The 15,426-nt window shown below is 37.0% G+C and overlaps 1 protein-coding gene across 1 annotated transcript in view; it reads right to left on the bottom strand.

Moving 5' to 3' along the window:
• CNTNAP2 (contactin associated protein 2) overlaps positions 1-12,014 on the bottom strand; it is a 634,054-nt gene extending 622,040 nt beyond the window's left edge. The window contains exon 1 of the mRNA XM_052697656.1: positions 10,675-12,014. Within this exon, the coding sequence (XP_052553616.1) occupies positions 10,675-10,768 (94 nt within the window). The 5' untranslated portion in view covers positions 10,769-12,014. The remainder of the gene's footprint in view (positions 1-10,674) is intronic.
• Positions 12,015-15,426: the final 3,412 nt, after the last annotated feature.

The following is a 15,426-nucleotide window of genomic DNA, read 5'->3' as shown; positions in this document are numbered from 1 at the left end:
CAATTATTTGAAAATATTTTATCACTTAATAATGTACATATAATATTTTAATCAAGTGATAAATTTATAGTATAAAATAGGGTCATTTTCATCAACAGTATAGCTATCAGACACTTCTATACCCACATTATTATTCAATTATAATATCTGAATAGTCACTTATTTTGATTCTAGCATGTGTTTATGTATGTAGTTGCCTCATTTCAACAAAGTATTTCATAAAATCTCTATAATTATCAAGAAATCAGGAATATTTTAGATGACTTCAGGGACTTCTGATTCAGCTTTCTTTAAACGTATTTTTAGATGTTTGTTTGAATACAGATGACCTACTGATTGTTTCCTTGAGTGCAGCTCTTGTTAGTCTTGTAGATCTTTCTCCAAATACATATATTTTCTGCATATAAGTTTCAAATATTAATGATATATTTTGGTTGTTCTTTGATAGTGATATAAATCCAGTAGTACGAGTAGTAGCTAGACCTCTTCAGAATTTAAGACTTCTAATTTTTTAAGAGTAATTTCAAAATCATTAAAAATATGCTTGGAGATAAGAGGAGCTGGCTGATGGCTGGGAGAAAGAAATAGTCAAACCAGTCTTCAGAGAAGTGCAAGAAAGAAGACTGAGGAAACTACAGGCTGGTCAGCCTCACTTCAGTCACTGGACAGATGACTGAACAACTAATGCTGTAAACCATTTCAAGGCATAGAGCAGAAGGAAGTCATGAGAAGTAGTCAGCATGGATTCATCAAGTGAAAGTCATACCAACTTGATAAATTCATATGATGAAGTGACTGGCCTGGTAGATAAGAACAGAACATATTGACTACATAGACTTCAGTAAATATTAATTGTCTGTCATAAAATCCTGTTACAAATATCCTTATGGCCTGGATCACCAGTCCAACAGATGAACTGAAAACTGGCTACAGAGACTGGCCAAGAGTGTGATCCAGCCCTATTCGACATCTTTGTTGATGGACTGCATAATAGAGCAAAATGCACTCTCAGCAAGTTTGATGATGACACAAAACAGGTATGGTTGATATTTCAGGGGGTTGTGCCACCATCCAAAAGGAACTCAACAAGCAGGAGAAATGGGCCCACTGAAATCTGTCTGGCTGTGGACTCGAAACACAGGAGGTGCCATCTGACTGTCAGGCAACAATTTTTTATTCTGAAGGTGACTGGAACAGGCTGTCAAGAGAGGTGGTGAAGTCTCTGTGTTCAGAGATAATTCAAAACCTTTTTGGACACAGTCCTGAGATACCTGCTGTAGGTGGCCCTACTTGAGTACAGGTTGAAGCAAATGGCCTCCAGACGTCATTTCTGATCTCAACCATCCTGTGATTTTGGATTCTATAAATCAGAGTCTAAGAAATACAGAACAAATAAAATCAAAAGGATACCAGGCTTAATTCATCTATGCACAGAAATCATAACAATAATCATAGAGAAAAACAAAAACAAGTTTTTTGAAAGAAAAAAAAAAAAAGAAAAATGGTAAAAAGTGAGAGAGGCAATAAGAAATAAAAATATCCCTACCAAAATATGACTACACTCAAGTGGCTAAATTGTTAGTTGTGGAAAATACCAAAAAATACAGTGTTAGGAAAAGAAAGAATACTTCACAGTCAGATCACAGAGTGACAACAAATTGATTTGCATTCCAATAGCAACTGAGGAAGATGTTAAATAGCAGCTAACAAGGACAGACAGTTTTAAACCAGCAGGACAACTTGTAACAGAGAAGGCTTGTGAGCACTGCTATTGCTGATTTTCAGTCACCCTGGAAAAGGTAGTTTCAGAAGACTGAAAGAAAGCATGTGTTGTCAATAATGAATTGTGTAATTATAGGCTGTATCAATTGTCATTGACTGTAGAGAAATTAGTAGAACCCGATGAATAAGAATTCAAAAGGAAATAAATATAGTTTATTAGAAATCAACATTGATTTATAGAAAATACATCTTTTTGAATCACTTTAATATTTTGAAGGGAATTTTTTTCTTTTTTCCTTTTTCTGATGACAGATTTAGAAGACATCAAATGTATATAAGCATCTATGTCTATTCCCACATGTATTATAAGAGTATGCATTTTTAACTCTTAAGGTGCTTGAATGGCAGTGTACATAAGTTTAACATTGCTAATTCTTATGAATGTGACATGCAAAATGTCTCAGAGTAAATATTGCAAAGGACATGAGTGTTTTCTAGTGAAAAGCATTGGAATTCTATTTTTCAGCCCTTCACTGTTAAATATCTTTATAACTGACTTGCAGTAAAATACACACTCTTTGAAGCTAAGGATGACTAAGTTTTCATGTGTCTCAAGCTTTTGACATAGGTCAGCTGGTGTAAGGAAACATTACATATTTCAGTGAGGCCATGAATATAGTCATGAAGGTAGAATAGATTTCAGAGAGATTCAGTGGAATGAAATGGGGCAAAAGCTTCACATGTAAAGCAGGTGAAACAGAAAAAAAATCACATAATTGTAGCTGAGATCAGCTATTCTTATTGTCCTTTTAAGCTATGAGTATGCAGGTTTGGGATCATGATTCTCTCATGGCATTCTTTTGAAGCAGACCTTCCCATATGTACAATACACAACACTGGCTGAAAGTTTGAAAGGATTTTTTTTTTTTTTTTTATAATTACAAATAAATATTGAAGTATTCCTTATAATGATATAACTGGTTTTTCGGAAGAAAAAGATATCTTAATGTCACTCACTGATTATCTGATTTAACATGCTTAACAGGTTTAGGGCAGAGCAATTAAGCAGTGAAGAAATTTCAATTGAATTATTACTTGTGTACCCAGCTTTCAAATACGGATGAATTAATCAGAAATCAATTACAACGATCTCTCCTAGCTTCAAGTTCAGCAAATTACTTGATGTGTTGATGAATCAATAAAAATATTACTGAACATAGAGTCGCTGTCTTGCTGGAGAGAAGGGTAGAGCAAGGACAGAGAGTAAGATGATTAATAAAATGAGAAAGAAGTTAGGTGATCAATGGCAAAGAGATTACGAACACAAGCAAAAGTTTGTGAAGGTATGTGTTTTCAGAAGAAGACTGAAAATTGGATACCATCCCATGCTTACAGGCAGCTCACCTATCATTTCTAACATCCTGGCCATACTGAGTAAGAGAAAGGTAAGACATTCATCATACAACTGAGATTGTCGGGTAGCATAACATTTCTTGATGTATAACTGAAGGAAAGCATATTAGTGTACACCTTTCTGAACTCTGGAAGCATGTAGCCAGCAGAGACTGTACTGTGCAGGATATGCTTCTGACTCAACTTCTCAAGAAATAAATTTGTCTTCTAATTCATTGTAACTGTTGTTGTCTGGCAGGACTACTTCCTCTCACTCTATCCGTCAGTGTAAAGAAATTATTTTACTTCCACTGTTCGAGATTCAACTACTTTTTCATGATCCAAAACAGTTATTTTTTAGACAAACCATTAGTTTTAATTGTTGATTCTGCTTTCTAATCATTGATTTTTCTTATTTTTCATTTTTCCTCATCTTTTTAACTATATTTGATCTTTTATATGCATACAGGTAAAAGAAAAGAATGTTTACAAGCCCTCTTTATATCTCAATGACAATTAGGGCAGAAAGTGTTTGAAAGCTTGATTAGAGTGGTGTAAATTAGTATTCGACCCTTACAGTGTACTTATTTTAGGTCCAGCAACTCATTTGCTGTATCTCTTCCCTCTAAATTTCAGGTTTTGATTGTCATCACAGTAAATATCAGTGTAAGTATATAAGACTATTGAGAAAAGGCAATTCAAAGATTCATCATTATTTAATTGATAAAAAATGGACATTGCCACACCTTTAGACGTGAAGTAAAAAAGTTTATAGACAGGTAGAATGTAACATGTATAGAAGTTGAAAAGAAGTTACAAAATATCCAGTAACACGGCAGTTTTACAAAATCAAACAAAATGTTATGTTAATATTATATTTAGACATATGTCATATTTCTACAATAAAATAATACTTTCCCTTTAAAATAAGTGTTCAAATATTCTAAACAAACAAATAATAGATGTTCATCCTAATATACCACATTTACTTGTGGCATAGAAAATAATTTGGCTAAATATGTATAGATACTCTATGGCATCTAGAAAGCAATTTTAGCTGCTTTTTTTTTTTTTTCTTTTTTCATTGTAAGTTTTAACATAACGTGGGCTTTTAGAGATATAAATGCAAAATAAGCAACAAAGATTCTAGCTATGTTGAATGGATCTTACTTTATTATTTAATTATTTAAAACACACACACATACAAAAATTAAACGCTGATGAATAAATATTAACATCAAATTTAAATAAATATTTCAGTCCCTCAGCAGGCTTGGCATGATTACCTACCTTAAATGTCTGAATGAACAAACTTCACAGGGGATTGTAAACCCAAAATATCACTCAAATTTTGGGGAAGAAGGAGACTATAGTGAAAGTCAGTATCCTTTTTTGCTCTGACTTATCAATTCTTTGGGCTTAGGGAACAAATATGATATTTGCTACTACAACAGCACATGAATACTGAAACAATTTCTCAAGCTGAGAAGGCCTCAGCTTTGTAAAGCTAAATGTAAAATTACAGAACTGTCAAAATACGAATGTGCACAAGTTTTTTCTAAATATCAATCATGGTCTTGAGAATACCTTCCAATCTATGACAAATTCAAATCTTGAGAAAATGACTCAAAAGTATTGTTTACTGGTTACTAGAATTTCCAACTCCTGCCACATTTAGAGAATCGACGTGTTCTGTAATTAGTTGGTGGCCTCAGAATAGTTACCGACGTAATGCCAACAAAGTAGCTGAACAAAAGAAGTGTGATAAAAGCAAAATCCGTACTTGTTCAAAGAAGAATCTTTTAAACACTTTTAATGTATTATGGACTGAATGGTGAATTTTTCACTGACAGAAGTCATAACCACTCATTTCTTAAAATCTGTGGCACAGTTTCTGTTTACTTCAGTGAGAAAATAGCAAAGATGAAAAACTGCATTATTTGTTCCACAGACGAAATTCTGGAAAGAATAAATTCTGGAAATTGTGTCCTGATCAAATTGCCTCTTTACAAGTATTGGTATGGTTTTCTAAAATTTTGAAGATTTACAAAAGTAAAAATTTACTTAGTTTCATCTGATGGAGGAGACTGTTGTTTCTTCGCCATCATTCTCTATGTGAAGTGACTGAAATCATGCATACACTTGCAAGTCTGTGTACTTTCATAAGACTTAGCATACTTAACATTCAGGGAATACAGGCCTGGGCAGTGACACACCTCAAGACTTAACCAGTTATCTTTTGCATGATCTGTTGGTCAAGTTGCTGAGATGAATCAACTTCTACATATATATTTATTAAAAAGTAGGAAAAAAGCTATAGTTTGTGCATAGCTCTTCATTATATTAAGATTCTTACAAGGCATTAAATATTGTTATAATTAATCAACATTGGATATGACATCTGCTGCTTTGTAGCATTTAAGGATGGAGTTAGTTATAATAACTAAAGAACTCTTACAGGAAGATCTATGGCATATCACAGCTCCATAGTGAGGTGAGTTATCCAAGTAGTGCTACAGCTTATAATAGCTGATTAATATGCAATAAGTAAAGAATATTGTACGGGAACTGCTGAGTCACGGCCTGAACCTCTGATTGATCATCTGAGGCGAGCCATGAGTCAGCCAGAGGAGCACAGGTGAAGGCAATTCAGCTGTGCTACCGGAAGGGATGGAGCCAGGCTGCACCCCTCCTAGACCTATTTAAGAGCTGGCTACCAGAGGGGAAGGATCTCTTCTGGAGATTGCCTCTTCTGGTGTTTTGTGGTGAGCTCAGCCGAAGGGTAAGCTCTTCCACCTATTCTCTTTTTGTGATCATTGTCTTCTTTGCCTAACTCTCTTGATTATATTGTGATTATAACATCTTGATATCTATTGATTATACAAATGTATTATCACAACTGCGCAAAGTAAAAATTTTCAAATGTGATAAAATTGCTTTTGTAAAAACATGATAGTGAATCAGAAAATATTTATCTCCCTGCATAAGAAAAAGCCATTTTTCACAGAGACAAGTTTTCTATTCCTGGTCTTTAACTACACTTACAAACTGTCTTCTTGACCAGACCGCTTACTTAAGCACTTTTTTGTATCCTGGTCCATATTAATGCATCTGAGTTTAAAAAGAGAACAAAAAAACAAACAAACAAAAAAAAACTAAGACTACAAGCAGAGCCGAAAGAACCCAAGCAAGGAACAGCTTTTAATACATTACTTCAATGACATTTATAATTGATTCAGTGCTCAAAGAATGGACCAAGCTTTGAATTTGACTTTCTGCATGTAGATGAATGTGTGCAATCAGGCTGTGTACAAGTTGCACAGGTGTAAACTGAGGACTCTTTGAAAGTTTGGCTTTTCACCTCAGTGTTGGTCCTAGCTTCTGTCACTCATTTGGAAATGACGAGGATATTCGTGAATATTTTATTCACATTCAGAATTCTAGTAAAAGTGTATTCATTTTAAACTTAACCATAAACATTGTAACTCAGTTCTATGTCATCTAATAAGCAATAAACACAATCTCATTTCCCTTTTGAATGTTTACTTTATTATATAGTACATCAATACTACTATGAAATAATAATTCATGAAAATTGTAATCAAGGTTGTAACTAGATTGTTCTAAAAGTGAGTACATCATTAATGTTAAGAAGCTATATGGTCTTGGAATAAACTTAAGCCCTCAGCTGAAAGCTTAGTTTATTTGTATTTTAAGACCCAGGGATACAAAAATGATTAAGCCTTTAACATAAATAAAAATGTTTTTGTGCATTTGAAACTAAAGTCTGTGGCATCCTTGATGTAATATCCACAGAAAAGGACCTAAACTAAAACCTGTTATTAAGATGTAACAAAAACTCAACTGGAATTCACTAGATTTCACATTATTTCACATACTGACTAAAAAATTATCTAGAAAAAAACTATGCCTAAATATTTGGCCGCTACCCACACTTTCTCCATTCATTTGAATACTATGAAATGGAACTGATTCTAAATATTTTAGGATTTCTAAACCACTGTTCCAGTCTATACACTGCTCTTCCAGAAGGGACATCACATCATATTTAGTACTTTTCCTAATTACCCAAGCAATTCCCAAATAAGGAAAATCTGAGTGACACGAATTCAAAGCTAAAATATGCATATTTTTGCTTTTCCATGAATCTTAATGATTCAGTACACTTGTCCATCATTCAATTTCTAAACCAATTATTGTAAGGTGTGGTTGAACTTCAATGCTGATTTGGGGACCTACTGCAAATGCACTGAATTATCAGAACTGTAAGTTTTAGTTGTTCTGTGTTGATTAGTTCTATGTTAAACATAGACACATGCACACATATGTGCACACACACACAAAAGAAAACAAAACAAAAGAAACAACAAAAAACCTAAAAACCTTAGCTGTGAAAGACATATTTTTTATAATTCATAGGTAGTCAGGGAATCCAGTGTTGAATCTCTTTGAGATGTTCTTTAAGAACAGAAGGGAAGTCAGTCTACTCATAGCCTTATTTTTATCCTTTCTGGTTTAAGCCATGTAAAAGTCTACAAAATTTATTTTCAGTACTCCTTTTTATCTTGTGATGACCTCTCCTGGTTGAGCTGTTCGTTATCCTTTGTTTCAGAAGTCATGAGATTCCTCTATGCTTATTCCAAAAGCAAAAAAGAACAACAAAAGAGCAGAAATTATTGCTGAAGCATGAAAATCGTAGCGATGAAATCTAAAGTAAGATCTGAGTATGTGTGATATTGTACTGTGTGTCAACTGTACTTAAAAATGGACTTCCAACATCCACTTTTTCTTAAAAAAAAAAAAAGTATATTATATTCAGCGGTTACAAAATTTTCATATTCTCAGCCAAGAGAGAAAAGTACTCGGAGACATTTTAACAACAGTTATAGACTTACTGACATTGCAAATTCAAGAAAAATTTGAGATGCATTATCATAAGTTATGTCAAATTCTATTCTTTCTGAAAACCAGTATTTTCTCTGTCAGCACAAATTGACTGTAAGAAAATCATGAGTTAAGCTTATTTCTAGAGATTAATATTTCAGTGTACACCTTGAATCTTAAATATGTTCTAATATATTCTGTAAATAATGAACTTCCTTTGGTTAATTACTGCAAACTCAAAAAAAAATAAATTGCAATACAGGAAATAAGCTGTACAGCAGTTACATCATACACAATATTTAAATCTTTCAGGAGAATTATCAATTTGATGTTCAAAATCAACTGGAAACAAAATAATAAACAAACAAACAGAAGATATAATAATAATAATAAAAAACTACCTTTGAGCATTGTCTAATCAAGGAAAAAATAATAATAAAAGAAAACAGTAATGGCATTCATGATCAATTGCATGCAAGTCACAAAGTCAGTTTGTATATCAAAGTGTGCAACAGAATAACCAGTTAAGTGGTGCACCAAAACACTGTGACCTAGCACATTAGTTCCTACTGTAGTACCACTTCCTTAGCATTGCTGTATCTTTAAAAAAAAAAATTCCAAGCATGTGCATTCTCTTTTCTGAAATGTTGAGGTTGACATTTACTTCAAGGTATGTTTGTGTTTCCATTAAAAAAGTCTAGTTCCATTTCACATTCAGGAGCCAGAAATTAATGCTATGGACTACATAAGGAGGGTATTGTATGTGCTTTGGAAGATGAATTAACATGAAGGACTCTCTGGACATCTGCCAAAAATATCTTAAGCATGGAAAAGTATATAAGTACATTTTAATTAGCATTTTATGTATATATAATATGTTATTAATTGAATTTTTGTTTCAGTAATGTAGCTATTAATATTAGATTCTGAGCTACTTCATTTGAAATGTTAAACATTTTTTTTTTTTGATAATCAGATAACCTCCTGTAGGTCATTTTCAAATTAAACTACAGTAATTAGCTACTGAATGATATAAAAAGACACAAAAATAAATAATATCAAAATCCTGTTACAGGAAAACAGTATGGAGAAAATTAGTCACCAGGAACAGAATTTTGACAAGATAAATCATATTTTTGTGTGTATGTGTGCAATCCCATTATGTAGACCTTCTTCACATTGTGAAAAAATAATATGCAGAAGAAAAATTAGATAGCTAGTCAAGACTAAGCAGTAAACCTTAGGGATAATAAATATTTCCTAAAGTAAAGGTAAAAGTAAATAAATAAATACCCCCGTAGTCTCTCAGACCAAGAAACAATGCAGGCAGTGCTATACATTTTCTGTTGACATGAAAGTAATTACTTAAGCATAGGACATTCTGGAGCAATAATTGTTTTATTTTTTTAATATATACCAGACGATAACAGATAGAAACATATTGAGAAAGTAGCAGTGCTACTAATTATTGCATTTCTCCCTCCTGCCCCCCAAGAAAACAAATTAAGTGATCCTGCAAATGGATGTATGTGCCATATAGCTATGCAGTATACATTACATTCTAAGACAGTCCCCTTATTGAACAGTAGAATCAGCCCACATTCACACGTACACAATCCCTACACATCCATCTGGTAACATTTCAGTACATTTATTTCCTCTATGAACAGTGAAGGTAGCAAAGAGTGTTGTCTATTTTTGATGAATCTACAAAGATGTAGTACTTCAGTACGTATTTCAAAAACACTTCGCAAATGACAAATGTTTTACCTGATTTGAAGAATAACGAACAAACAAAACTAGAAGCACTGACATCTATCTGCAAATATCTTTCTGGAAACTACACATCAGTGCAGTGCTAAAGGGTTTATGTAGTACGCGTTGAAATCAAAGAATCCGCTGATATTTTTCATACTGATAGCAGAGTTGGATCCTGTTTATATGTTTTGCATCCTGCCAGTCTAAAGTTCAGCATTTCAGCAAACATTGCAACATTTTTCTTCTACTTCTGCCTCCCTAGGAGGACAGTTTCTTCTCTCTTCTAAAATATCTCTGCTCATATTATCATGGAAAGCAAAACTGCATTCACAGAAAAAGTGGCCCAGGCTCAGCTCCTTCTCTTCCACTTAACATCATTCTTTCCTCTTCAAATAAGATAAATTCTCTCTCACTGGCCCTTTATAAAATGCTAGTTATGAAAACTGCTCACATCTCCTCTTTTCCCTCACAAAACTGAGGAAATGAAGTACTTCCAAATACAAATTGCATACTTTCTGAGGAAGGTGGGAAAACAAATGAACAAACAAAACAAACAACAACAAAAGCAAACAAGCAAAAACAGACCCAAACTTTGAACAGATTGCATTCAATTCTTTTTCCCCTCCGACTTCATTGCCAAATGAAGACTGTATCAAAGAGCAGGTCTTCCAACATTCCACACAAGCTACCATTAATATCATCTGTAAGGAAGATCTAATGTGACCACTGAGAACAGTATCAGACCACGATGTACACATACACAGGCAAATACACAGAAAATCAAACACAAGATTTGCCATCAGAGACAAAGTAAATAACCTCCCAGAACTGTGAGAATTCCCCCCTGCCTTATTGCGAAGCTGAAATTTTGAATGCTTCTTAGAGAAGAGTACTTACGAGCAAGCAGAGAAGTCCTGGCTCTGCAACTGATGCTGCTGAAAATCCAGAGGAAGACAGCTGCCCTGCAGCCAGTGCGGGCAACCACAACCATCTTTCACTTCCTGGCTCCCTGTGCTCCAAATGCCAGACGTAGAATACCTGTTTTTCTCCACTTTAGATCCTGTCTTTGCTTCTCTTTCTTGGAGGAGGTGGTGAGTAAGTAAAAGAGGCAGGGCTTTACCTTGGGGTAGAAGCCAAATCCCGTCTCCGTTTGCTTTCACTGTTTGCAGCAGAGGGAGAAGGTTGCAGTACTTTTCTTCCTCTTGTTTCTCTGCGTTTGTGTGTGTGTGTGTGTGCCTTCTCCGACCAAGGGGATGGGGGTAGGGGGAAGAAGCCACGAATATCGTAGAAGGGAAAATGGAATTTCTGAATAGCTGCGGGAAGATGGGGGGTGGGGGGGAGGGGGAGGGGGAAGGGTTAGGAGGGAAAGGGAGATGGAGAGGTAGGGAAAGGAGAGAGAATTATGGAGCTGGTGGTGCTGCTGGCGCTGCTGATGCTGCTGTTGATGCTGCTGCTGCAGCCGAGCCCTTCTTCCTGTGCAGAGCTGTGCTGCCGAGAGAAAATCCCTGCTCAGATGTATGTACAAGATGTGCATGCACAGGCAGCCGGGGAGCCAAACACAGAGATGCAGGAACAGGGAAAGGGAGAGGAAGAGAGAGGAAGGAAAGGCACTCCCGCAGCAGCGAAGCAGGCCAAAAGCCTCTCCTCACATATTCACCATCTTCTATCAGGAGGAAACGCAACCACCAGCTGCAGCAGCCTCCACCCGCCAGCCCGAAAGCAGATCAGAAGGGAAAATCCTCTCCCTAGAGCTGCCCTCCCTTTTTTTTCTGCATCCTTCAGCTCCTCCCTCCTCCTCTGCGCCCCTCTGGCCTCCAGGTTCCTCCCCGTCTTCCGCCGGTGCGTTAGAGCAGGAAGCCCGGAACAGCTGGCGCTCCGGTGACGCTGTCCGCAGTGCTGAAAGAGACGGGCTGCCCACGTCTCGGCCCCGGGGCGCGGTGACACCGCCGCGACCGGATTCCGGCTCCCTTCCTCGCTGCCGCTCCCTCGCACACTGAGGTGGTAGCAGCTAAGCACTACCTAAGCACAAGCCTAAGGGATCCGAAGCAGGCGCGAGCAGGCGAGTCCTCCGGGCAATCCTAGTGTTGGAGGCTGAGCACCATCCTGACTGCAGAGAGTTGGGGTGCAGAGCCTCTGATGTAAATGTGTTCATTCTTAATTTATTCTCATTCTGAGAACGAGCCAGGAAGCATGCTACATTAAAGTATGACTGTGGTTTTCACCATGACATAACTGGGCCAACATGGCCATATCCTAGCCTGATGGTTTAGGGGTTTTAATAAACTGACTTCTCTTTTCCATCCCTCCACATCCATCCCACCACTGTCTTTAAACAGACTGACCTAGCAGTTATCACCAGATACAGTAGAATAATAAGGGCATGCAGCTATTAGTGGATTATTACAATCAATCAATGAGAAACATGAAAACAGTTATTTATCTGGTGCTATACAGAGAAAGCTGAGAAGCTGAGAGCCATAATTTCCTTACAGGTGCCCCAAAGCAAACGCAAATTATTTTGGTTAAAAATACACACACTATTAACAAGTACCTGCAGTTATTTAGTGAGTATGATGAGATGGTTAAAACTGTTGAAAAGATGAGATTTTCAGAAATGCTTCAGGATATTAGGACACTCAAAACCATAGTCTTTCAGAGGGAGTACACTGCCTACCTTTTAGGCCACTTTGAATAATTATCTATGCATAATACATGATATCTCAGGAGAGCTGTGGACTAGAGATTTAAGGCATAGGACATAGTTTCTATCCTGGGGGAAACTGTCCCTGCAATCTTGCCCAAATGCTGTAACATTTTCTCCTTGGATCTTCCCTTCCCTTATCCACATCAATATGTTATTTTAACACACCTGTATTTTAAATGCTTTCAGAGCAGTAATGGCAACATCTGCAGCAAGTATGGAATGAAAAAAGCTCAAAATGAATGCTAAGTGTCCTTATCTTTAGCTCTGTTTTTGAAAGAATAAATATTCTCATAGAGATTTATCTCTTTTCTCTGTCATCCTCAGTCTTCACCTTCTCTTTCCCATTCCTTACGTTGAGACACTTTCTGATGTTCAGAAATCATTAGGATACCAAGTTTTTGAGGAACTAAGAGTCAAATATTAACTAACGCCATTGAACTAGCTCAAACTTACCTCTTTTTACAACTACTTTTTACCTCTCTTCTATTATCCTCCTTCCTTGTATCTTACAAATTCCCATATTTGTACACCTATATTTTCTGTTCATAGAGGTATTTTACTATCAGAAATGGACAGTTCATATGAAAATGAATATGTCCAGAAATGGACATATTCATGGAAAACAAGAAAAACTTCTGTCTCTGACATGAAAAACATCAAACCACTTTTATCCTGAGGTTCTGAAATACTTCTGGTGTTCACTGGCCTTTATTATTCACCTGAGTAAATGACTAAGAAATTCACTGAGTAAGCATCTGATCAATTTGCAAACTATACTTATTATTTCCATGTACATCTGTCAAGCACAAAAAACCATTTTTTTATTATTATTTTATTTTTTTAATATTTGCTCGTCACCCATTCAATTAAGTCTTCCACTGGACAAAAAATTGGTTTTGTCATGGTGTTGACCAGATCAATCTATGTCCGTGACAGGGGCGACAGGCCTCTACCCTCCCCCCCACCCCACAAAAATGGGAAGGAAGGGAGGAAAAGAACAGCGGCAACAATCTATGGAGGAAAACTTATTTTACTATAATATTGGAATACAAGATAACACAATATATACAATTTAATTGAAATTGAGATTAATAAATCAGCCAAGATGAGAGAGAGAGAGTTCCCGGAACCGAGTCAAACCTGAAAAGCTTGGAACGGCTAGGAAAGCACCCTCCAGCACCCACTGCAAGGCAGCAAGAGAGCGCCTCCCCAACCCGGAAGGGCCAGATCCCGTGACTGCTGTAATGTACAGGGATAGGAACTTGGAATTGGGGCAGTGACACTTTAATGCCCCGTACGCTACATGATGTTTTGATGTGGAATACTGAAACCCAAAAACAAAAAAACAAAAACAAAAACATAGAACCATGACAGGTTTGATTTGAATTGTTCACACTTTACACTTCTGCATTTGTTAATTTGGTGTTTCAAAACCACTCTCAAATTATTCCTAAGAAGGAACACGGTTTTAAAAGATGTTATAAAGAATAAGAGAATTAACATAAAACTGGAAGATTCAGCAGGTCTATTGATGAGTGGTAAAAAGACTGATTGAAAAGTCAAAGATTGAAAAATGGTGCAAAGATTCCTTGTGGCTTGAAGTAGAAGAAATGGCACAGATTATTGCATTTTTCTCCACCTCAGAATAAGATCAGTTCTTAAAAACTGCATAAAATATTTAAATTTAGTAGAAACAGAAATGGGCTGCACAAGCTCCATGCAATTATTTTTAGTGGAATCAGAGCTGGGGTCTACAAAATCATTAACTTTGACTCTGTCACACAAAAATTATTACAAATACAGCAGGCATTTTTTACTGCTATAAAATATGTTAACCAGTGTACATATGCATTTTATTTGTATTTTTCTCCTCATTCTCCCTAATTCAAGAATTCCAAGTTGAATGTATTAACCTTTGAATCGAAAACATTATCAAATTCTGTTAGGGAAAATATGGAGATATTCGATACTTCTCTCTACTGTTCTTGCATGCACCAGTACAGGTTGGAGGATGACCTGCTGGAGAGGAGCTCTGCAGAAAGGGACCTGGGTGTCCTGGTGGACGACAGGTTGGCCATGAGTCAGCAGTGTGCCCTTGTGGCCAAGAAGGCCAATGGCATTCTGGGATGCATTAAAAAGAGTGTGGCCAGCAGGTCGAGGGAGGTGATCCTCCCCCTCTACTCTGCCCTGGTAAGGCCTCATCTGGAGCACTGCGTCCAGTTCTGGGCTCCCCAGTACAAAACAGACAGGGATCTCTTGGAAAGAGTCCAGCAGAGGGCCACAAAGATGGTGAGGGGCCTGGAGCATCTCTCCTATGAGGAAAGGCTGAGTGAACTGGGTCTGTTCAGCCTTGAGAAAAGGAGATCAAGAGGGGACCTGATCCAGGTCTATAAATATCTAAGGTGTGGGGGGCAGAGAGGCAAGGCCAGACTTTTTTCAGCAGTGTGTGGAGACAGGATGAGAGGAAACAGCCAGAAATTGCAGCATAGGAAGTTCTGCACAAATGTGCGCAAGAACTTCTTTACAGTGAGGGTGATGGAGCACTGGAACAGGCTGCCCAGGGAGGTGGTGGAGTCTCCTTCTCTGGAGATGTTCAAGACCTGCCTGGATGCCTACCTGTGCGACCTGCTGTAGGGAACCTGCTTTGGCAGAGGGTTGGACTCGATGACCTCTGGAGGTCCCTTCCAACCCCTACAGTTCTGTGATTCTGTGATTCTGTGATTCTGTGATTCTTCCTCCTAACCTTCCATTTGCAAAAAGTAAATGTGAGAATATTTCTAAGCAAGCTGTGAGACTCTCCTCCCCTCCAGGTTGATCTGGGCAGTGGCAAGATTCAGCACGCCTGTTCTGCAACAGGCAAATTCCCTGCAATTTTTGTGAACAGGAACATGTTCTGTCCCCCTGCACAACATAGATTATAGAAGTGTCCTCAAAGACTGGTACAG

This window comes from Tympanuchus pallidicinctus, unplaced genomic scaffold (genome assembly GCF_026119805.1).
Source record: "Tympanuchus pallidicinctus isolate F22 unplaced genomic scaffold, pur_lepc_1.0 scaffold31, whole genome shotgun sequence".
Classification (NCBI taxonomy): Eukaryota; Metazoa; Chordata; class Aves; order Galliformes; family Phasianidae; genus Tympanuchus; species Tympanuchus pallidicinctus.
Note: the sequence above shows the minus strand (reverse complement) of the source record. Positions and strands in the feature narration are given on the sequence as shown.